General features: G+C 37.8%; 1 protein-coding gene across 2 annotated transcripts in view; it reads right to left on the reverse strand.

Annotated features, from left to right (window-relative positions):
* The window catches only part of PPP3CA (protein phosphatase 3 catalytic subunit alpha), a 170,684-nt gene that overhangs the window by 3,122 nt on the left and 150,389 nt on the right, over nt 1-17,173 (reverse strand). The window contains exons 10-13 of one of the 2 annotated variants that reach the window (XM_054292703.1): nt 16,065-16,139; nt 8,409-8,493; nt 4,502-4,599; nt 1,782-1,811 (exon numbers count right to left, since the gene is read on the reverse strand). In XM_054292703.1, coding sequence (XP_054148678.1) covers nt 1,782-1,811; nt 4,502-4,599; nt 8,409-8,493; nt 16,065-16,139 — 288 coding nt within the window. The remainder of the gene's footprint in view (nt 1-1,781; nt 1,812-4,501; nt 4,600-8,408; nt 8,494-16,064; nt 16,140-17,173) is intronic. The other variant, XM_054292706.1, reaches the window with a different exon arrangement.

Consider the following 17,173-nt stretch of genomic DNA (forward strand, 5'->3'; position numbering starts at 1 on the left):
GAACTTTGTGAAGTGCATGGTTTTTAACATGTATTATACTTCAACTCAGGAAAACAACAACATAATGGTGACTAGTCAAGTGAGCAGGGACGGAGCAGTGGAAACAGAACAGGTTGTACAGCGAGTTTTCTTACGGTTTGCCTTTTGGGTTGGCTTTTTTTTTTATTTACCTTCTACCACAAAATGAAGAAGTCTAACAAGCACCCATGCTAATCCCTTAAAGCAATAGTTTAATGGATGGCTGCATTGAAGCTGAAGCAGTTGCCATGTCCTGGAGCTTGCCAGCAGCACAGCCCAGTTGGTGTCACTGTGCCCTGAAGGAGAACTGGTGAAACTTCTCCTCCATCAGAAGCTTCACCTGTGTGGAGCAGTAGTTGTGACTATGGTGACAGTGCCTAACTAGCAAGGATGGCAAATAAAGAATGAACTTGAGGGGTGCACGTTGCTGGCATGGGGGCACATTAAGGGATTGTATTTCCAGTAGACACATTATTGTCTGTAACACTAAGGAAGGTGCTCTGCTGTAGTTGCTGGTCAGACAACGAATATTAGCAGGTTACATTGAGAGTCTACTAAAACACAACACATAGTCACAGAAAATCACAGAAAACAGCCAAACTGTCAACAAGAATGCACACTGCAGATTAGAGATTGCTGATAGGAATAGATAATTCCAACATAAATAGCAGCTTACTCACTGCTATTTAGAAAGCAGTTGTATTTTCTCTTACTTGTTTGTTCTGTAATTTTAATCACTGCTTTAAAAAATTCAAAAACAAATTCAACTGGCCAAAAGGGCACATCTTACCAAAGGACAACAATCACCAGACTTTTTTTTAAAATTGGTTAAAAAAAATACCCACAGAAAATTTGAGAGGGGCAAGAACAAAATACAACTGAAGAATTTTGTTTTAAAGGGGAATTCTGGAAATTCTTCTTCCAAAACTTTATAATACTGAACAAATATTGTACATCTACATTGCAATACATGGTTACTTAGATTTTACCTGAAGTGTTCAAAATTGTTAAGGGTTAAATTAGAGGTCTGTCAACAAAACACCAGTTTTCAATACTGAGCATTCAGAAATCTTCTAAGGCAGCCAGTCACTTTATATGCAGCTAAAATGGAGCCTGTGTTAATGGTTGCTCTAACGTAAATATCCAGTGTGTAAACTGCCACTACCAAAAGAAGCAGACATCTTGCAGACAAATGTCTCGTGTTGTTTTACTTTTAAAGGGAAACAGAAACATGCTGTACTATAACAAAAGACCAATAAATTTTTTTCATTAGTGACCTAAAAGAAAGGAAACAAACTGAAGCACAAATAAAAAAAAGCGGAAAAGAAACAACAACAAAAAGAGAGAATATATAAAAAGCTATGTGTTTTCTTTAACCAGAAATTGCTGAGGATAGTTTGAGCCAGCCTCCAGCACACAGCTTTTGAGCTATGTGTCACAAAGCATTTATGAGTGCTGCCAAGTTATGTCCCGTGAAATCTGAGTTCCCTGATCTCCTCCTGTGCATTACTCAGTGCTTAATTCCACATAAAGCAATTCCAATGTGTTTGTAACTTACAGAAAGAGAAAAACCTCAACAGCAACAACAGAAAGAAAAACCAAAAAAACACTTTCCCCTTTAAAGCAATTACATTTTGGTTAATACCGAGCCACAATTGTTAGCCCAACACCCACACAATCTGTACAAGCTACAGCAAAATGAATACACCCAGCAGAGCCCTTATCTGTTGTGGCACCAACAGAAAGGGGACTGGCCAATTTACCTTCATCAGCCTCAATAGCCTCAACAGTAGCTGAAGAGAAGAAAGGGGTAGCAAAACGAATGAGAAAAAATGAGCAGAGGATTTCAACTCTAAGAACAAGTCAGTGAATAGCAAAGGAGCTACAACACTAATGTTACTGTAAGTGCTGGATTTTGGCAAAACAGACACACAGAGAAATGTTTAGACAGAAACAGTAATTTGCAGATTGAATTAAGCTAGAGTTTGTTTTAAAGCAGAAGTTTCACAAACTAAAAGTTTTCAACGACACATTTAAGAAGTTTTCTTTTGACTCAAAAGAACTATAAAATGTAAATGTCTTCCATATTGCACATCTGACCTGAAAAGGTCATTATATAATTGTCCCAGCTCTCATCTTAGTAAGAGCAGTTTGACTTGCCCTGTCAAAAGAGAACAAAAAATGGCAGAAAGCCATCGCACAAAATTCATACAACTTACATCAGCCTGAAAAGTACTGATGCCAGTACAAGGCAAAGGAATTCCATATACAACTAAACAGAATTATTTTTTCTCTCTCCTGACTAAAAGAAACATCCCCACAGCATGGGATCCTCAGAAAGCTTTGCCTTTGCTTGCAACCTTGCCCAGTCTGCTCCATCTGTAAACTTTATTTTTGTCAACCCAGTCTCTGAAAAACCACATTTTGCTAATATTTTATTTAAATCAATGGATGCAGATGTAAGATTGACTGTTGGACCTCCAAAGTTGCAAAGCTTGGTCAGAGAGAGCAGAGCTTGTAACCGAGAGATTGCTGCAATGTTATGAATACCATGTTACCACTGTTATGAAACCATTAATGGTTCTTAGACATATACTTTCATTTGAGTTTTACCCATCAGCTTTTCGTATGCTTTTTTTTTTACAGTCAGAGATTTAGAAGCTGATGCAAATCATTAAATGCAATCCAATATAGCAAATATTTTAAAAGAAATTTTAATTTTCCAGAATTTCTGTGGTTTAGAGAATAGTTCAAGAAATCAAGTTTTTAGGAAGTCGTCTCTTCTTTTTTGTCTTGTTTTCCCCTATGTAAAACCCAAACTTTTTTTTTTTTTAAGTTAGGATATCAAATATGGATTAATATATATTCTAAAATATCTATACTATTATCTTGCTGCATGGGGAAGTGAGAGGATTTAACCCTCATGCACCAAGGCAAACCTATGCCTCTCAAGCAGCAGAGCAAGAGAGATGGCCAAAAAACAAGGAACAAAACCAACGCAAACTTAAAAGAAAAGGAAACATGATGACTAGGATGAAAAATTAAAATGAATAAACAGATCCAAACCAGCACTGACACATTAGAAAAAATGAGGACTAAAATATATACTTCCACAACAGAACATACTACTCATATTTTCTGTTAATACATATGGCAATATGTGTGCTTAACAGAAACTATATGAACTTCAGAGTATTTGGTGAATGTGGTACTGTGTGTTAACTAATGCAGAAGCTTGTGTATAGTAATGTTTTACTGAGCCAGAATACTGCAGTATGAGGAGATTTTTCCTTTTAGCCATTGTAACAAGAACATTTGGCAATTTTCTCAAATTTATTTCTATTCCTAATATTTTGCCAGGGCAACAATAGCAGTTTCCTTGGACCAAATTTTCTGACAAATGTAAAGCAACTATGTGGAGAAAAGCCTAGGTGAAGACCACAAACCCATTAAGAAAGGCCTCCTGTGAAATCATATTGCAGCATTTCCAAAGCAGAACGTTACTATGTCCATCACACACAAGTCATCAACAAGAAACAAGAGAAGAGAAGGGAAAAAAGGGGAAAAGGAGGTTTACCACCATATACCTGAATCTTCTAGATAAAAGAGACAGTAAAGGGAAAAATACAGAGAAAGAATGCTCCAGGAAGGAAACAGGAAAACAAGAGGCTGAGACTGTGTCAAGGTTATAAAGCATTTCTATTTCTTACATCTACTGCCAATAGAATCTCTATAAATGAGAGACTTTTATGCATGCCTGCAATATACTCTAGAGCAGTACACACAGGAAAAAAAAAGGAGAGTTTCCAGTAATTAAACACTTTGCACTCCTTATTCCATAAGGAAACAAAGGCAATGCTACCATAGACTTACCAATTTCCTGTAACAAGAAGCACTTGGTATAAAACTGACAATCTGTATTGTGTTTGTGTACAAGGCTAACACTGTGTTTGTAAGAGCCTCCCTTCACTTGGGCTTAAATCAGAGTGGAATTGTTCTCATGTTGTTGCCTAGAATTTCTAGGAGAGAAAAATCTAATTCTAGACCTATTTTCCACTGGTGGCTCTCTATAAGGAAGAACAAATCAGATAAAATAAGAGTTTGAGTGTCATTAGCTAAGCCGAACCTTCAGTACTCCATGTATCAAAGGCTGCTCTTTAAAAACAAGCCCCAAAAGATGCTCTGAACTGTGGAAAGAGTGCATGTCACATACAATCCTGAGCTACCATTCTGAACTGTTGATTTTCAGGGGCTCCCCCCTCCCTCTTTTTCTCTAAAAGTTGACGGAATGTATTAAGTCTTGAGATTTGGCCTTACATGAACTACTCACAAATGCTCCAACACAACAAACTGCCTGGTTTTTTTCTGTCCTTTGTTGTTTTTTTTTTTTTCTGAGACAGCTGTGGTTACTTTTCTTAGGTTCTGCAGTTGAAAACCAATTGTTTTTGTACACAGGACAAGACACACAGGCCAGCAGGCTTACCGCTTTGCAGTGTTTGTTTTCCTCCAGAGAGCACACCACTGGGCAGCATTCCTGTCGGAGTCAAACCTTTCAGCGTCAGCACACTCTCACTCTCTTCTCTGCAAAGGTTAAAGAAGAAACGAAAAATAAAACCACCAAAAGTAAGTAAATGTCTTTGTTAAAAACACAGGATATGTTTAGACATCTTAAGCTATTAAGACATGCCCTGCAATGATTTTGTCATCTCCAATCTCCGTGCCAAGATAGACTGAATTTGGTGATGACATCAGCACCAGTGAAATCCCATTCACTGCTGTGTACATTTGTTAAACCTTTGCATCACACCATATGCAACTCCTACTGCAGTTAACACTATAACCTGTGCCTATGGAACAATACATCTCTCAACTCAAATCTGACAGGAGAAGGACCAGAAATTGCTAACAATGCATCTAGGCATTTTACACTGTGTGGTCCAAAATCAACTTAAACTGTTAGTTTGCTCTTGTCTGCACTAGCAGGCAGGTGCATTATTTATTGATGACCACCAGCCACTTAAGGAAAGGCAGCTAAAAGCTCATTAAAATTAATAAGCACTTCCATCCTTGCTAGTACTGTCCTTAATAATTCTGTATGCTAAAAATAATATGGATTAAACAAAATTATTTTATGAAACTGAAATATGCTTTGCTGGTCTCCAAATGCATAGAGTTTTTAAATATATGGCTAGAGGAATACACCAGCTCTATCCAGAGAAGCCTTTAATAAAGCTTTCTACAAGGACTGTGATGCTGCCTATGATGACATGCTTTCTCAGCAGCAAAACTGACCCCAATTCCTTAAGAGAAACCTATTTTGAAGTGCTTTACTTTGAAGTATATAATGACATTAAGCTGGAGGAAGCAAATACAAAGACAGAATTTAGTTCCATATCCACTTGAGGGTAATGTGGTTTTGTCTATAAAAACTGTCTCCCAGCAATTCTACTACTTACAATTTTCTTTGGACCTACAAGCCCTGAATGACTCATATATATGAAACAACTCTTGTTTGCCTACTACATATACTCTTCCAGTTCTATTTTTCGTTTGAAAATAATTGTGCTTGCACTCACTATTCACTATGTAACAGTCAAAATCAAATTGTGACCATTTTGTTTGCAAATTTCCCAAGCAATTAAAACTAACGCAAGAGTAAACTATTTTCAGAATTAACACAGTATTTTTATCATCAACAGTCACACAGCAAAGCTTTTGCTTTTGCTCAATTATTCAGTACATTATATATATATATATATTTTTTTTTTTTTTAAATTAAACTGCAATGGCACTTTTAGCTTTACCCTCCTGGGTTAAGTTTACTGACTGCATTTTTATTATCTTTAAACTGAATGTGTACAAGAAAGATGTGTGTCACAAATATCATGATGTTTTAGCCTTCGGTGTTCCTTCATTTCTATTTGATGTCATTTATTTCTATTTTAAAAAAAGGATAATAAACTGATTAAGCATTTTATTTAACTCTCTCCAGTCTAAATACACCAAAAGAAAAGTGAGACTTGAGAAACAAAGCTGGAGAGAGTAAATGAAAGGAATCACGAAGTCTTCCATTTAGCTAAAGCCAATCTTTCTACAATATCTATTTTCATCAAAGCTCATTTATAACATTTGAAACTCAATACAACACTATTTTGATACCTAATTTTTTACACTGAAATGGCTGAAATTATTTCAGATTTACATTCAAGTTATATCCTTGAGGAAAGGAACCACTCCAGCCCAAAGAAGAGACGACTAAATTCTTTGCAGATGGTCAGATTGGGTGCTAATCTTTCAGAAAGATTTCAAGAATTAGTGAAATAAACTTCATAAAACACAATGACTTGAACAGGAACTGTTCAAAGATTTCCAGAGCAGGCTGTTATATAGACAGGTGATAGACGGTGGCGCTGCTGATTTCTTTCTAGGGTTACACACAACTACCTGACACTCGTGTCTTATGTGGATTATGCTGACAAGACAGAAAGAATATCCCAGGCTTTTCCACAGGAATAGTATTTGCAAGATTACCTTCTGAAATTTTTACTGCCTAGCAGCCTGCCACCTAGCTGAGGAGAATCAGCCTTTCTCAGAAAAAAAGATAACAGGTATCCCAGTGGTGGCTGGGATGAAATGTCACTCATCCCCCTGGAAGACTTGTCACCAAAACCATGCATTGCAGGTACCTGTTTATTTGCTGACTATACCTTGGATCACAGTGAGGATGTGCTGTATTTGCTGGTTAAAGCTAAGGGAGAACAAATTACTCTTCATCTTCAGTCTTTCCTGCAAAGCTTTCAAGGCCATCAATAAACAAGAGCTGTAAAAGGCTGTGGTGGTTTTACCTGGGGTAGACTTAAGATTTGAGACTTATGTGTGTCATTGTAGAGAGAGCACATGCAGGAATTATTCTGTGTCCCTCTTCCATCCTTGAAACCATCGAAAAGCTTCTGCCCTACAGATCCCTTTGAAGAAGTCTGACACATGGCTGATGTCAATCATCTGTAAGTTGTACAACTCCAAATATATCAGCTGATCATGCAACTTCAGATTCTTCTGCTTATTAAAGTTCACAACTCTTGTGAACTAATCCTATATTTTAAAAGGTGGTTCACAATGGAATACAGTCAATCCAGAAGCTGTGGTTCAAGGTTATGGAAGAAAGCCAAGTTTCTCAAACTTTGTTTGCTCAACTATCATTAGAGGAAAATAGTTGCGCTGTTTTATGAAGGTGGTAGCAGCCACCTCCAGGCTCTCTGCCAGACTTGGTACACAGAAGCAGGTGGAAACATTTGATTGCTCCCCCATCTTGTTTAAGGAAAAGGCATGAAGCCAACCTGGTTTTTTATGGGCACCACTTTGAAGTAGCTCATGCATCACCAGTAAGTCTGTTGTAATACTTTGGGATCCCCAGGCACAAAGCCTTCCATCTCAGTTTGCTATTTAAAGCTATGCTGCTGCAATCTGCAAGGCGTGGGTGAGCTGCTGTGGCCATGCAAAGCCCTGCAGAGAACCTGCCCACTGCTGGCATGCTGCATTCAAAGCAAGCAAGTTGGACATTTCCACTGAAATTAAATAGTGGATTCTTCAAGTAACTATTTTATTTATTCTTCTTACATCAATCATGAAATCATAACAGTAAATGTTTTAGAACTCTCATGATTTTTCATTAAGCATAATCCCATCAACTGACTCCAGCAGACCAACACACAGCTTCCTGAGGAAAAAATCGCTCGCTGAAAGGGAGGGAGAACTGTATTTTCTATATTTAGACTTCAGCACAGTACAGCATGTTTTCTCTTCTGCTCAGAGACATCAAATGGGAGAGTGCTAAACATTGGGTAGCAATTAGTTACTCATGTTCATGTGTTTGGGGGAGTACAGCCCAAAGGAGCAAGTTGCTGTTGCCTGCACAACCATTTCCTGGATTTCTAGGTAAATGACCCTAATGCTTTCATCTTTAGTCATCATTACTCGTGGCTGTAGCAACATCTGCGGGTGACAAAGCGTGACAGCTGACTTCTTTTTTAATAAGAGGTGATGGTTAGCATACCCTTTCCCCACATTTAACACCTGCCTTACAGGGGCTAGAAGTTAATTAGTAGACCTGGTCAGTAAAAGTTTTTAAAAATGGTAATTGGAATTTTTTTTTCCTGATGTCTTTTGTTTGTTTCATATTCAGCAGAAGCCCTGAGGAAGACTATTCAGAGCCAAAATAAATAGCACTATTGTATAAATAAAACAATCTCTAAAAGGCTGCAGTAGAACTCAGCTGGGTGGTATACTAAAATAGCAGATTTGCTGTTTGATTAACTGTTGAGTGCTCTAAGTAACCATTCAAAGATATCATTCAACACTAAAAAAAAAACTAACCCAGCATAAAGCCTTACCTTAACACTGAGAAAACTCTAGCCATTTTTCCTATTGCTCGTATCTTGTTCCTTATAACCTCCTTTCGAGCAGCAGCTGTTGCACCTATGGAAAAGATATTAAAAACTGTTATAAGGATTTATGAACAATTTATCACTAAATACTTTCAACACTAAATACAAGAAATGTCATATTAATGCTACAGTTTGCTAAAATAAGCCACATTTGCAATTAAAACTGAAAACAATTTTTCTCATTCTTCGTTAAAAATTATTTAAAGATAATAAAACCTAAGGAAACGAGCATGAGATTATAGGGATTGTGTTGGCTGGGAAAGAGAGTTCTACAGAGCAACTTCCTTCTAATCACTGCTATGGACTGCTCAAAATTACAATTGCTTTGAAATTTGTGAACTCATGCAATACTCTGCCTTTTAAAAAAGCTATAGTGCAACACAGACTACAGTTTGGCTGAGTTTCAGTTGTACTTGTTACTTGGGTATCATTAAAATCTGTACATGCAAGAGAGAACCACCTGAATGGAAAAAAGAAAAGGGGACTTATTACAAAGGATCCTCCACATCCCCAAGAAAATGTTCTTTTATACTCAGAAAGCCAGTTTCATTAATTATCACAATCAGAACCATACACATCATGAAGATTTCTCCTAAAGGTTTCTGAAGGACAGCTAACCTTGACTTGTGTGCATGCTGCCTGACAACTCCTGCCTGTTCAGACACCACTATACATCACTGCAACGCTTCCTTCTCTGTTACTCCAGAACTGAAGGGCAAAAATGAAAATTTCTGTTTTCAAATCCTAACAAATTGATCCATTTTGTAGAGCCCATCAGGGAAGCTAAATCAGCAGAAAGGGGTAAAAATGAGGAGGACAACATTAGTGAAGAATATGCTTGGATGAAACCAGACAAGTGGCAATGGAATCAGAACTGGCTTCAGCGTGCAACAATCCAACACCTCCCAACACCTCACACCATCTTTCCTGCCCTGAAAAACTGTTATGACAGGAGCCCAAGGTCATGGAATTAATTAATTCAATGGACTTTTTAAGGGATAGCCCATAGACTAAGGGGAATGATATCTCTGTGTTTATCTACCAAAACCAGGAACGGTGATGGTGTACTGGAAAATGTGGGACCTGCCATGATATACCAGGATACTGTCCTGGTTTTAGGTGGAATAAAGTTAGCTTTCTCCTTAAAAGATACTCAGAATGATGGCTTTCAAATCTCCCACACATAAAGATAAAAATATAGAGCAAATATTAAAACATATAAAGATAAAAAGAGATATGAACACTTGGGCATAAATGTCTAATTCTAGACAATAAAGAGTGGGAGAAACAGCTATAATTCAGCTGTAACTGAATTAATGTAATATACTTTAAACAGCTTAATGAAAAGTTTTAATAAAACAGCACTGATTCAGCTGGGTTCTCCAGGAACAGAAAGTGGTACCTTCCTGCCTCAGTACTATGATCTCACAGAACTGTACTCTCAAGACAGACAAGACATGGTTTTCAGCCTTTCCTATTCCAAAAACACTTCAGCATGATTTTTCTTCCTTTTTTACCCCTACACATCCCAATCCCTACTTGTGTATTACAAGTCCACACTGTTCTGGTGTATCTTATAAGGATATTCAAAAAATTGAACAGCAACTAAGACTGTAGGATATTTGAGAACTGAAAACTGGAACTGCATTTTATGACTGAAGTGAAATATAATGTCTTACATTTAAATACAAAATAAGAATTGAAAAAAACCCCTTCCTTAATCTTAAAACAAAACAGGCTCAAAGGGGGTATTTTGTATCTCACTGATACACATAAAGGTTACTAAAAAAATATACTTAAAAAAGAGTTTGGTCTCCACTGAATTTCCTAATGTGTCACAAATATGTGAAAATGACATATGTTTAGTAAAAATTATGAATAATGTTATTTATCCTCTCTGGCTTTATTAACAAATGCACCTGATATTCACAATGTTTTATTGCTCTGTTAGTTTTGACTGAATATCACTAACCTCACAGTATGTGGATTTCTTGACTATTTATACATAAATCTTAGACTCACATTCCAAGTGTGTCTAGTTTAATATTTTGAAATTCACTATTACTGCAAATCCTGATTAATTACTTGGGCTATATCTAAGCACACACCCATGTGAAAGCAAATAGGTCAAACCTGAGAACTGGCTATAGGTAAAAGGGTTAATTTTAGCCCTTGCAAACATTGCCTGATATCCTCTTAAGAGTCTACCTTCTTTTCTTAGAACCATACACTCATTTAGGCTCGAAAATATCTTGAAAAGATATTCCAATATCTTTGGATAAACAAACCCTTTTTGAATGAAGGAACTTAAAAAAAAATTAAGTTGAAGTGCAAAAATTATTTAGGGGGTAATATAAAAGCTTTGAATCTTACTTCAGTGATTTAATAAGTTCTATTGGATTTTAGATTGGTATCAAAACAGAATCTGCAAGCTGGATATGAAGGATTAATATAAAAGGTAATTTAAATGTTTAGGTTAAGAAGCACAACAAGGAAAAAAAAGACTATAAATGCTGACAATACTCTGAGACGTAGGATTGAACAGATTTAAAACAGTGCTGAGTAAAAAAGTCAACCCCAAATCTCTCACTGGTATCCTCATATAGTTTATGTAGTTAAGCATTAGGAAAATTAATAAAACTCGAGCCTTCCAACTTATTGAATACCTTTCTTCTGTGCATAAATTGGATCTTCTTGTGAATTCCAAAGAGGGGAAAAGAAAAAGATCAGTGATGTTTGTAGAGTGAAAATAAAAAATAATACAGAACATTTGACAACATCAATGGAAGTGTAATGTTTAAGTAAAGTCTGAAAAACAGAAAAGAAACAAATTAAGCAGAGAACATCCAAAAGGAAAGAAACAGATTGAAAATGAGAGGAGAAAAAGAAAAAAAAAAAAGAAACCTTTTCAGCCTAAAGCCTTGTTAGCAGGTTTTGCAGGGAATCAACATGCAGGCAGGAGACCAGCAGCGGTGTCACCACCTCTCCAACACTTTCTCTCTCCAAGACTTTCTCCTGCTTTGATAAAGCTAATCGCTTCTCAAAACCAGCCCCACCCTGGCCATATGGCTGTGCCTGTGTGATGATGCCTCTTTTGTTAAAAGGGTCAAACTGACTGCTCCAGGTCTCTCACAGAGCAGCTTACAGTCCCAGCCACGTCTGCCTCTCCTAGAGCATCTGTGCCACGCGCTGCTCGCCTGCCCTTGTCCAGCTGCTCCAGCAGCTCTCAGGCAGCAAATGCAAATGCCACCACCATGCAAGGTACTGCATTTTAAAATCAGCTCTTTGAGGGCAAGACAAGTGCAGCTCTTGGTGCCCAGGCACAACTGCACCATGCTCTGGGGACGCTGGGCACCTAGTGCAAGCTGCTAGGTTGGTCCAGAGGCAGAGCACACTGATGTGCCGCGATGCACCTCACAGGAAAATGCTTTGGGCATGGAAGCAACCACATCTGACCAAATCACAGAGTGAATAATAAATACAAGAATGACATTAAAATGCCACTCTGCCACCAACTCACAGAAATTAAGTATGCACTGCAGCCCAGCCTTACCGGTTTGGAGGAGAAAAAATGCAAACCACTGGGAAAACCCCTCAGTTTCTCCTCCCAGCTAAAAATCAACTCATTGGCAAGCTAAGACACTCTCATCAGGCAGTACCATGAAGGTCTGTATCAAGATATTGGTAAATAACAGACCTAAGGACAAGACTCTTGCTTTTGCTCTCTCAGTCTCTGTCAGTTGCTGCTGAGCTGGCTCCAGGCACAGTTTACTGCAGTGAGATGTGGCAAATGTCACATACTACTGTTCACAGCAGAACCAGGTTATGACTGGCAGGAGATCTTTGACTTGGGAATTCTCTTTAGGTTGGAACTACAGCACTGTATTGGGAAGCTGTTTTCCAACAAAGGAATAAATGCAGTAGCTAATGGCTCTGACTGTGGCTTTTCTGTGAGAAGGCTGAGAGCTACATTGTTGAAGGCAATTAAAAAAAAATTGTAGATAATTTAGGAGTGTCTTCACTCCAAATCATGGTAAAGATGCATACAAAGCAAGCAGTGCATTTGTGTCAAATTGTTTATTGCATTATTGTACCCTTTTAATTAGCAGTTTAGTTTATTCAATCAAATGCACGAGGCCAGAAATGTTGCTAATTAAAATAAAACAGAACTCTGGCTGTATGCTTGCTAGGTAGAGGTATTTGCAGCTCCGGTTGCTAAGTGATATGTTTGATGCACAAACATACAGCACATGAACTAACATTTGCCCAAGAGATTTTTTTCTGGATCAGATTATACTGCAACCACCACAGCAAACAGGAAAGAGAAAGTACAGCAAGAGGAAACTATCAGAGATAAGGAAACTTAACCTATCATGTTCTCTCATTTTTAAAGTGAGTAAAACCAAAAGGCCAATACAGGCCAGCAGGGACATATGGGATAAAGGGCATTGCGATATTTAGGCTTTTTTCACAGTAAGCTTACACAGAAACTGCCTACAACAAATTGATCAGATCCCCATTATGTGTTTCCTTAGGGGGGAAAAAAACAGTGAGGGGGCAGGGGAAAAAAAAAAAAGGAACACATGCTGTTGAGCATCCTGCTCATGGCTAGATGCAACATACATGACTCAGAACTAAAAATAATTATAAATAAAAAAGGGCTCACAAGAACACCATGCAGTGAAGTCAGGCAATACTGATGGGGCTTTGTTTTGAAGGAAGGAATGAGAGGGGAAGACAGAAGGCAAGAAAATGTACAAGAAGGTAACGAATGATCAGTGCAAACCATAGTGATGGACCATTCTCACTACATGTGGGAACCCAGGTCAGGGCATGTTCAAACTGCAAGGAGAGAAAGGAAATCAGCAGCGAGCCCTGAAAACTATTGATGATCTAAAAATAGCAATGGTTTTTAAGAATAATTCCATAAAACAAAATGCATCTGCTGTTGCAGATATCAGGTGTTTCCTACTATGGGAAATACTGCTAAAAAAAAAATCAGCCATGAAACAGGACTAGTCCTCCAAGGAAGCTGGACAGAAATTACTGAGGAAGAACAGTGGAAATATTGAGCCACTACAAGACTGTCAGCAGACAGTCCTTACAGAAACAGCTTTGATTAAGCTGGTAATCATTCTGGTCTGTTTCACTGAGAACACAAATGAAACACATCTTGTACTTCCTTCCCCAAAAGGCAAGGCTTTAAAAAAAAAACCAACAAACCAAAACCAAAAAAAAAGAGGGAACTCAACTTGAGAGAAAGAGAATTTTTGTTTGCTGTACAGATAAGAAATCAGAACCCACTAAGAAATCATTACAGATATCAGCTTCCATTTAAACTTAAATCAACCTCAAATTTACTTCTATGTCAGAATCCTTCAGTCTCTTCCATGTGCATGATCCCCATGAGCCTAACATGTCCATTGGGCTGTAGGTAAAAGTGAGAGCCCACAGCAAAGCTGCAGCACCAGTGCCACAGAGCTCATTTTACAGTTCCAAGGGGACTGATTACCTGGGAAAGCAGACACAAACATACGCCAGCTCTGGTTTTTAGCTACACATGCTAAAGACATGTGTAGTACATTTTTAGTATCTTCCTTACTATAATGTTTTACACAGAGAAATCATTCATACAAAAAAAACCTGAGAGCAGATTTAGGTAACTGTATTAGTAGTACAGCAGTAGGAATGGTTTAGTTATTCCTCAGCTGGAAGGAAACTTTACTGCTGTTAGATATTGTTACACAGCACACACACATGCAAGCCCAGAGCATTCCAGCCTGTCTCCCTGCTCAGACACCTGCAATGCTGCAAACTCCAGGTGCGGAGCAGTGCCATGGCAAAACTCCCAGGGAGGTGGGATGGGGGTTCACTTGCCTCTCAGAAAAAGCAGTAAATACAGAGACCTCCTTCAGCTGGAGAGGACTGCTGCTCAAGACCCATAATACCTCCCTATTTCTGATTCTGATTTTGAAAACATGCTCCTGTGAACTGTAACTTGGGGATGGGAATGGTGATACTCCGAAGTTTTAGAAAAAGAGCACATAGGCATTGGCCTGTCTATGCCCAATGGAAGCTTACAGTACAACTTTAAAAGGAAGTATTAAGCCAAGGCTGAATTAATTTAGAAATCTGTCCCATAAAGTCTTTGCTTTGGCATTGCAATGAGAGGGATTTCAGCCTGTGCTTAAGAGCTTTCTTGAGCCAAGGATTTTAAGCACATGGTTTGTTGCTACTGTATTTAACTTGACACAGTTTTTACTCATCGTATGCCTCCACACAATTTCACACACTACTTTAATTACACAGTAGTGACTTATTTAAATTTCATGAGGAAAAAAAATTGAGCATAATATTCAAACAGGTGTTTTCTTCTCTTCACTGATTACCAGTTTCAATAATTCAGTCTTTGCCCCAAGTCCTGCAAGATAATTATTCATGTCCACACTCTGTGGCCGATGCAGAACAGGGAATTCCATCTGGTTTTTCAGAATAAAATCAAAGTACTATCATCTATACCAGTCTTTTCCATCACAAAGGAAACATTTTGCAAAACGTGTGACCTAGCTTCCTAGATTAAAAATAAATACTTTGAAAGAGAATCTTAATTATTAATTACAACTTCATTAAACATTTGTCTTACTTGAAAGTTCTCCATTTGCCTAGTTCATTCATTCTGCCTAAAAACATCCTGACAATATTCAGTAGTGTTAGATTTTTCCAGGTTCTTCTTTTTAAAATTTCTTAGTATTTCTGTCCTTTTCATATATTATTTTTGTTAGACAGATTATCTATGATTACTTTTCACAGATTTTTTTTAAAACACTGAGAGCATTCAGAGTAAGAATGTTAGGGATACATGGGACTTTTTTCAGCTTTTCTCAATTGAGAAGGCACATTTTAGACAGCTGCTATTCTTGCAGAGCCTAACAGAAAATTATGTCTAAGAAAATAAACCGACTTTTAAGAATCTCCAAGTTTTAGGATACAAAATACCATTCACAGTCAAACCAACAGTACAGGGCAACTAATCATCATATAAACTTCAACCCAAAGGGTAACAGAAGTAACCATTTCTCTCTTGGCAGAAATGCCAGGTTAAAACCTTTTCTATCTGTGTTTACACGCTTATTTTTAATGATTCTATTGCTCTTGAAAGCCTTATAGGCACTCAAGTGCATCAAAAGAAGTGACTAAAGAAATACCTCAAGTAAAAGTCCTCCAAAGTCACACTACCAACATTTTGGGAAGGAGCTCTGCAGGAAGCATATTTCATTGACATAATGAAACTCACTATGAGAATACCTGTGATCTTTTGCATGAAATCATCTGCCTCCTTCATGACAACATAACCCAGATTTCATGGAGGGAAATGCAAGTTTTTTAACCAGAAGAACGGGATAAAGAAATGGTTTAGGTCAGGGCATGGCCATTAATTCTTTCTGAAGCATAATGGAAGCAAATCCATTGGAGTCCAGCACAACAGTTGCTTTCAGTGGCAAAGAACTCAACTGGGACTCAGAAAATTATTTCATGGTTAGTAAATAAACTTTTAAAGCAATTCCAAGGCAAACAATCTCAACCAAGGGTAGAGGCTCTTACCATCAAATCCATCTTCCTCTGTCCCCAGTTCATCATCTGAGCAGATGTTCAGCACGTTTACCAGCATCTCTGTCACTAAAATGGAAAACAAGTGCAAAATGTTGATATTAAGCTCCCCTGGTCTGTCAGAGAGCCAACTCCAGCTGAAGTAGTGTGAACAGAATTTCAGCACAATAACAGCACCCACTTTTTAAACAACAGGACCCGTAATATTAGAAGTTGAAAGTGTCCTGTGTAGCTAACAAAAAGCATGAGTTTCCACAAATATTTTCCAAATACAATGAACACAACAAATAGACTTTAAAATCTGCTAATGATCTCTCTTTTTGCAACTGTCAGTGATGTAGGTAAGATTTGTTTTCTCCCCCTCAACACATTTTTTGCTTTTCACTCAACTTGGATAACAAAATGACCCCTCTCCTGTTGCTCCTAAACTGCACTAGGATTTTATTTCCCTGCCCAGCAAATGGGAACAACATTCCAGTGGAAAAAGGTACAACACGAGGGATCATAGAGTATTTCTTTATTTATCCGGGTTTTGGACACGACTTCAAGCTCAACAAAACATTAACCTTTGTAAGATGTTCTCAGTGTCCCTTGAATTCAAGGAACAAATACGAATAGACCAGACAGTGTACGTTCCTCAGAGGTGGAACTATTCTATATTCAACAGATACAAAACTGTTGGAGAACTTAGGTCATATTTAGCTTGTTTACTTTGAAACTTGGGCATAAAAGGGTCAGCCACAGACTGTCCCTACCCTGGTCTCGTTTCTTTCCAGAGAGACAACTGTGAGACACTAACCAGAGAGCACACAGACTAAGAACAGTGAAAAAAACAACCCCAGCTAAAACCAAAACCAAGAAAATGCAACTTGGAGAACAAAAAGGCCAAAGTTATGACATAAAATGTAAAGCAATTAGCAGATTAAGAAAAATGTCACTACAGCTACATGTAGTAAGCAACATTAAAAGTGTTACCAGGCTTGTCTACCCTTGTACTGGCTACACAGGTTGAAACTTTAATTTTTTTAGTCAAGTAGTTATTAAAATCCTCTTCTGTAACTACTATGAAGGCTTGGAAAATTAGAAGGGTGGGAAAAAGCTAG

The sequence above is a fragment of the Melozone crissalis genome, unplaced genomic scaffold (assembly GCF_028551555.1).
Source record: "Melozone crissalis strain CALT ecotype California unplaced genomic scaffold, PUWL_Pcris_2 ptg000006l_1, whole genome shotgun sequence".
In the NCBI taxonomy this organism is placed as follows: domain Eukaryota; kingdom Metazoa; phylum Chordata; class Aves; order Passeriformes; family Passerellidae; genus Melozone; species Melozone crissalis.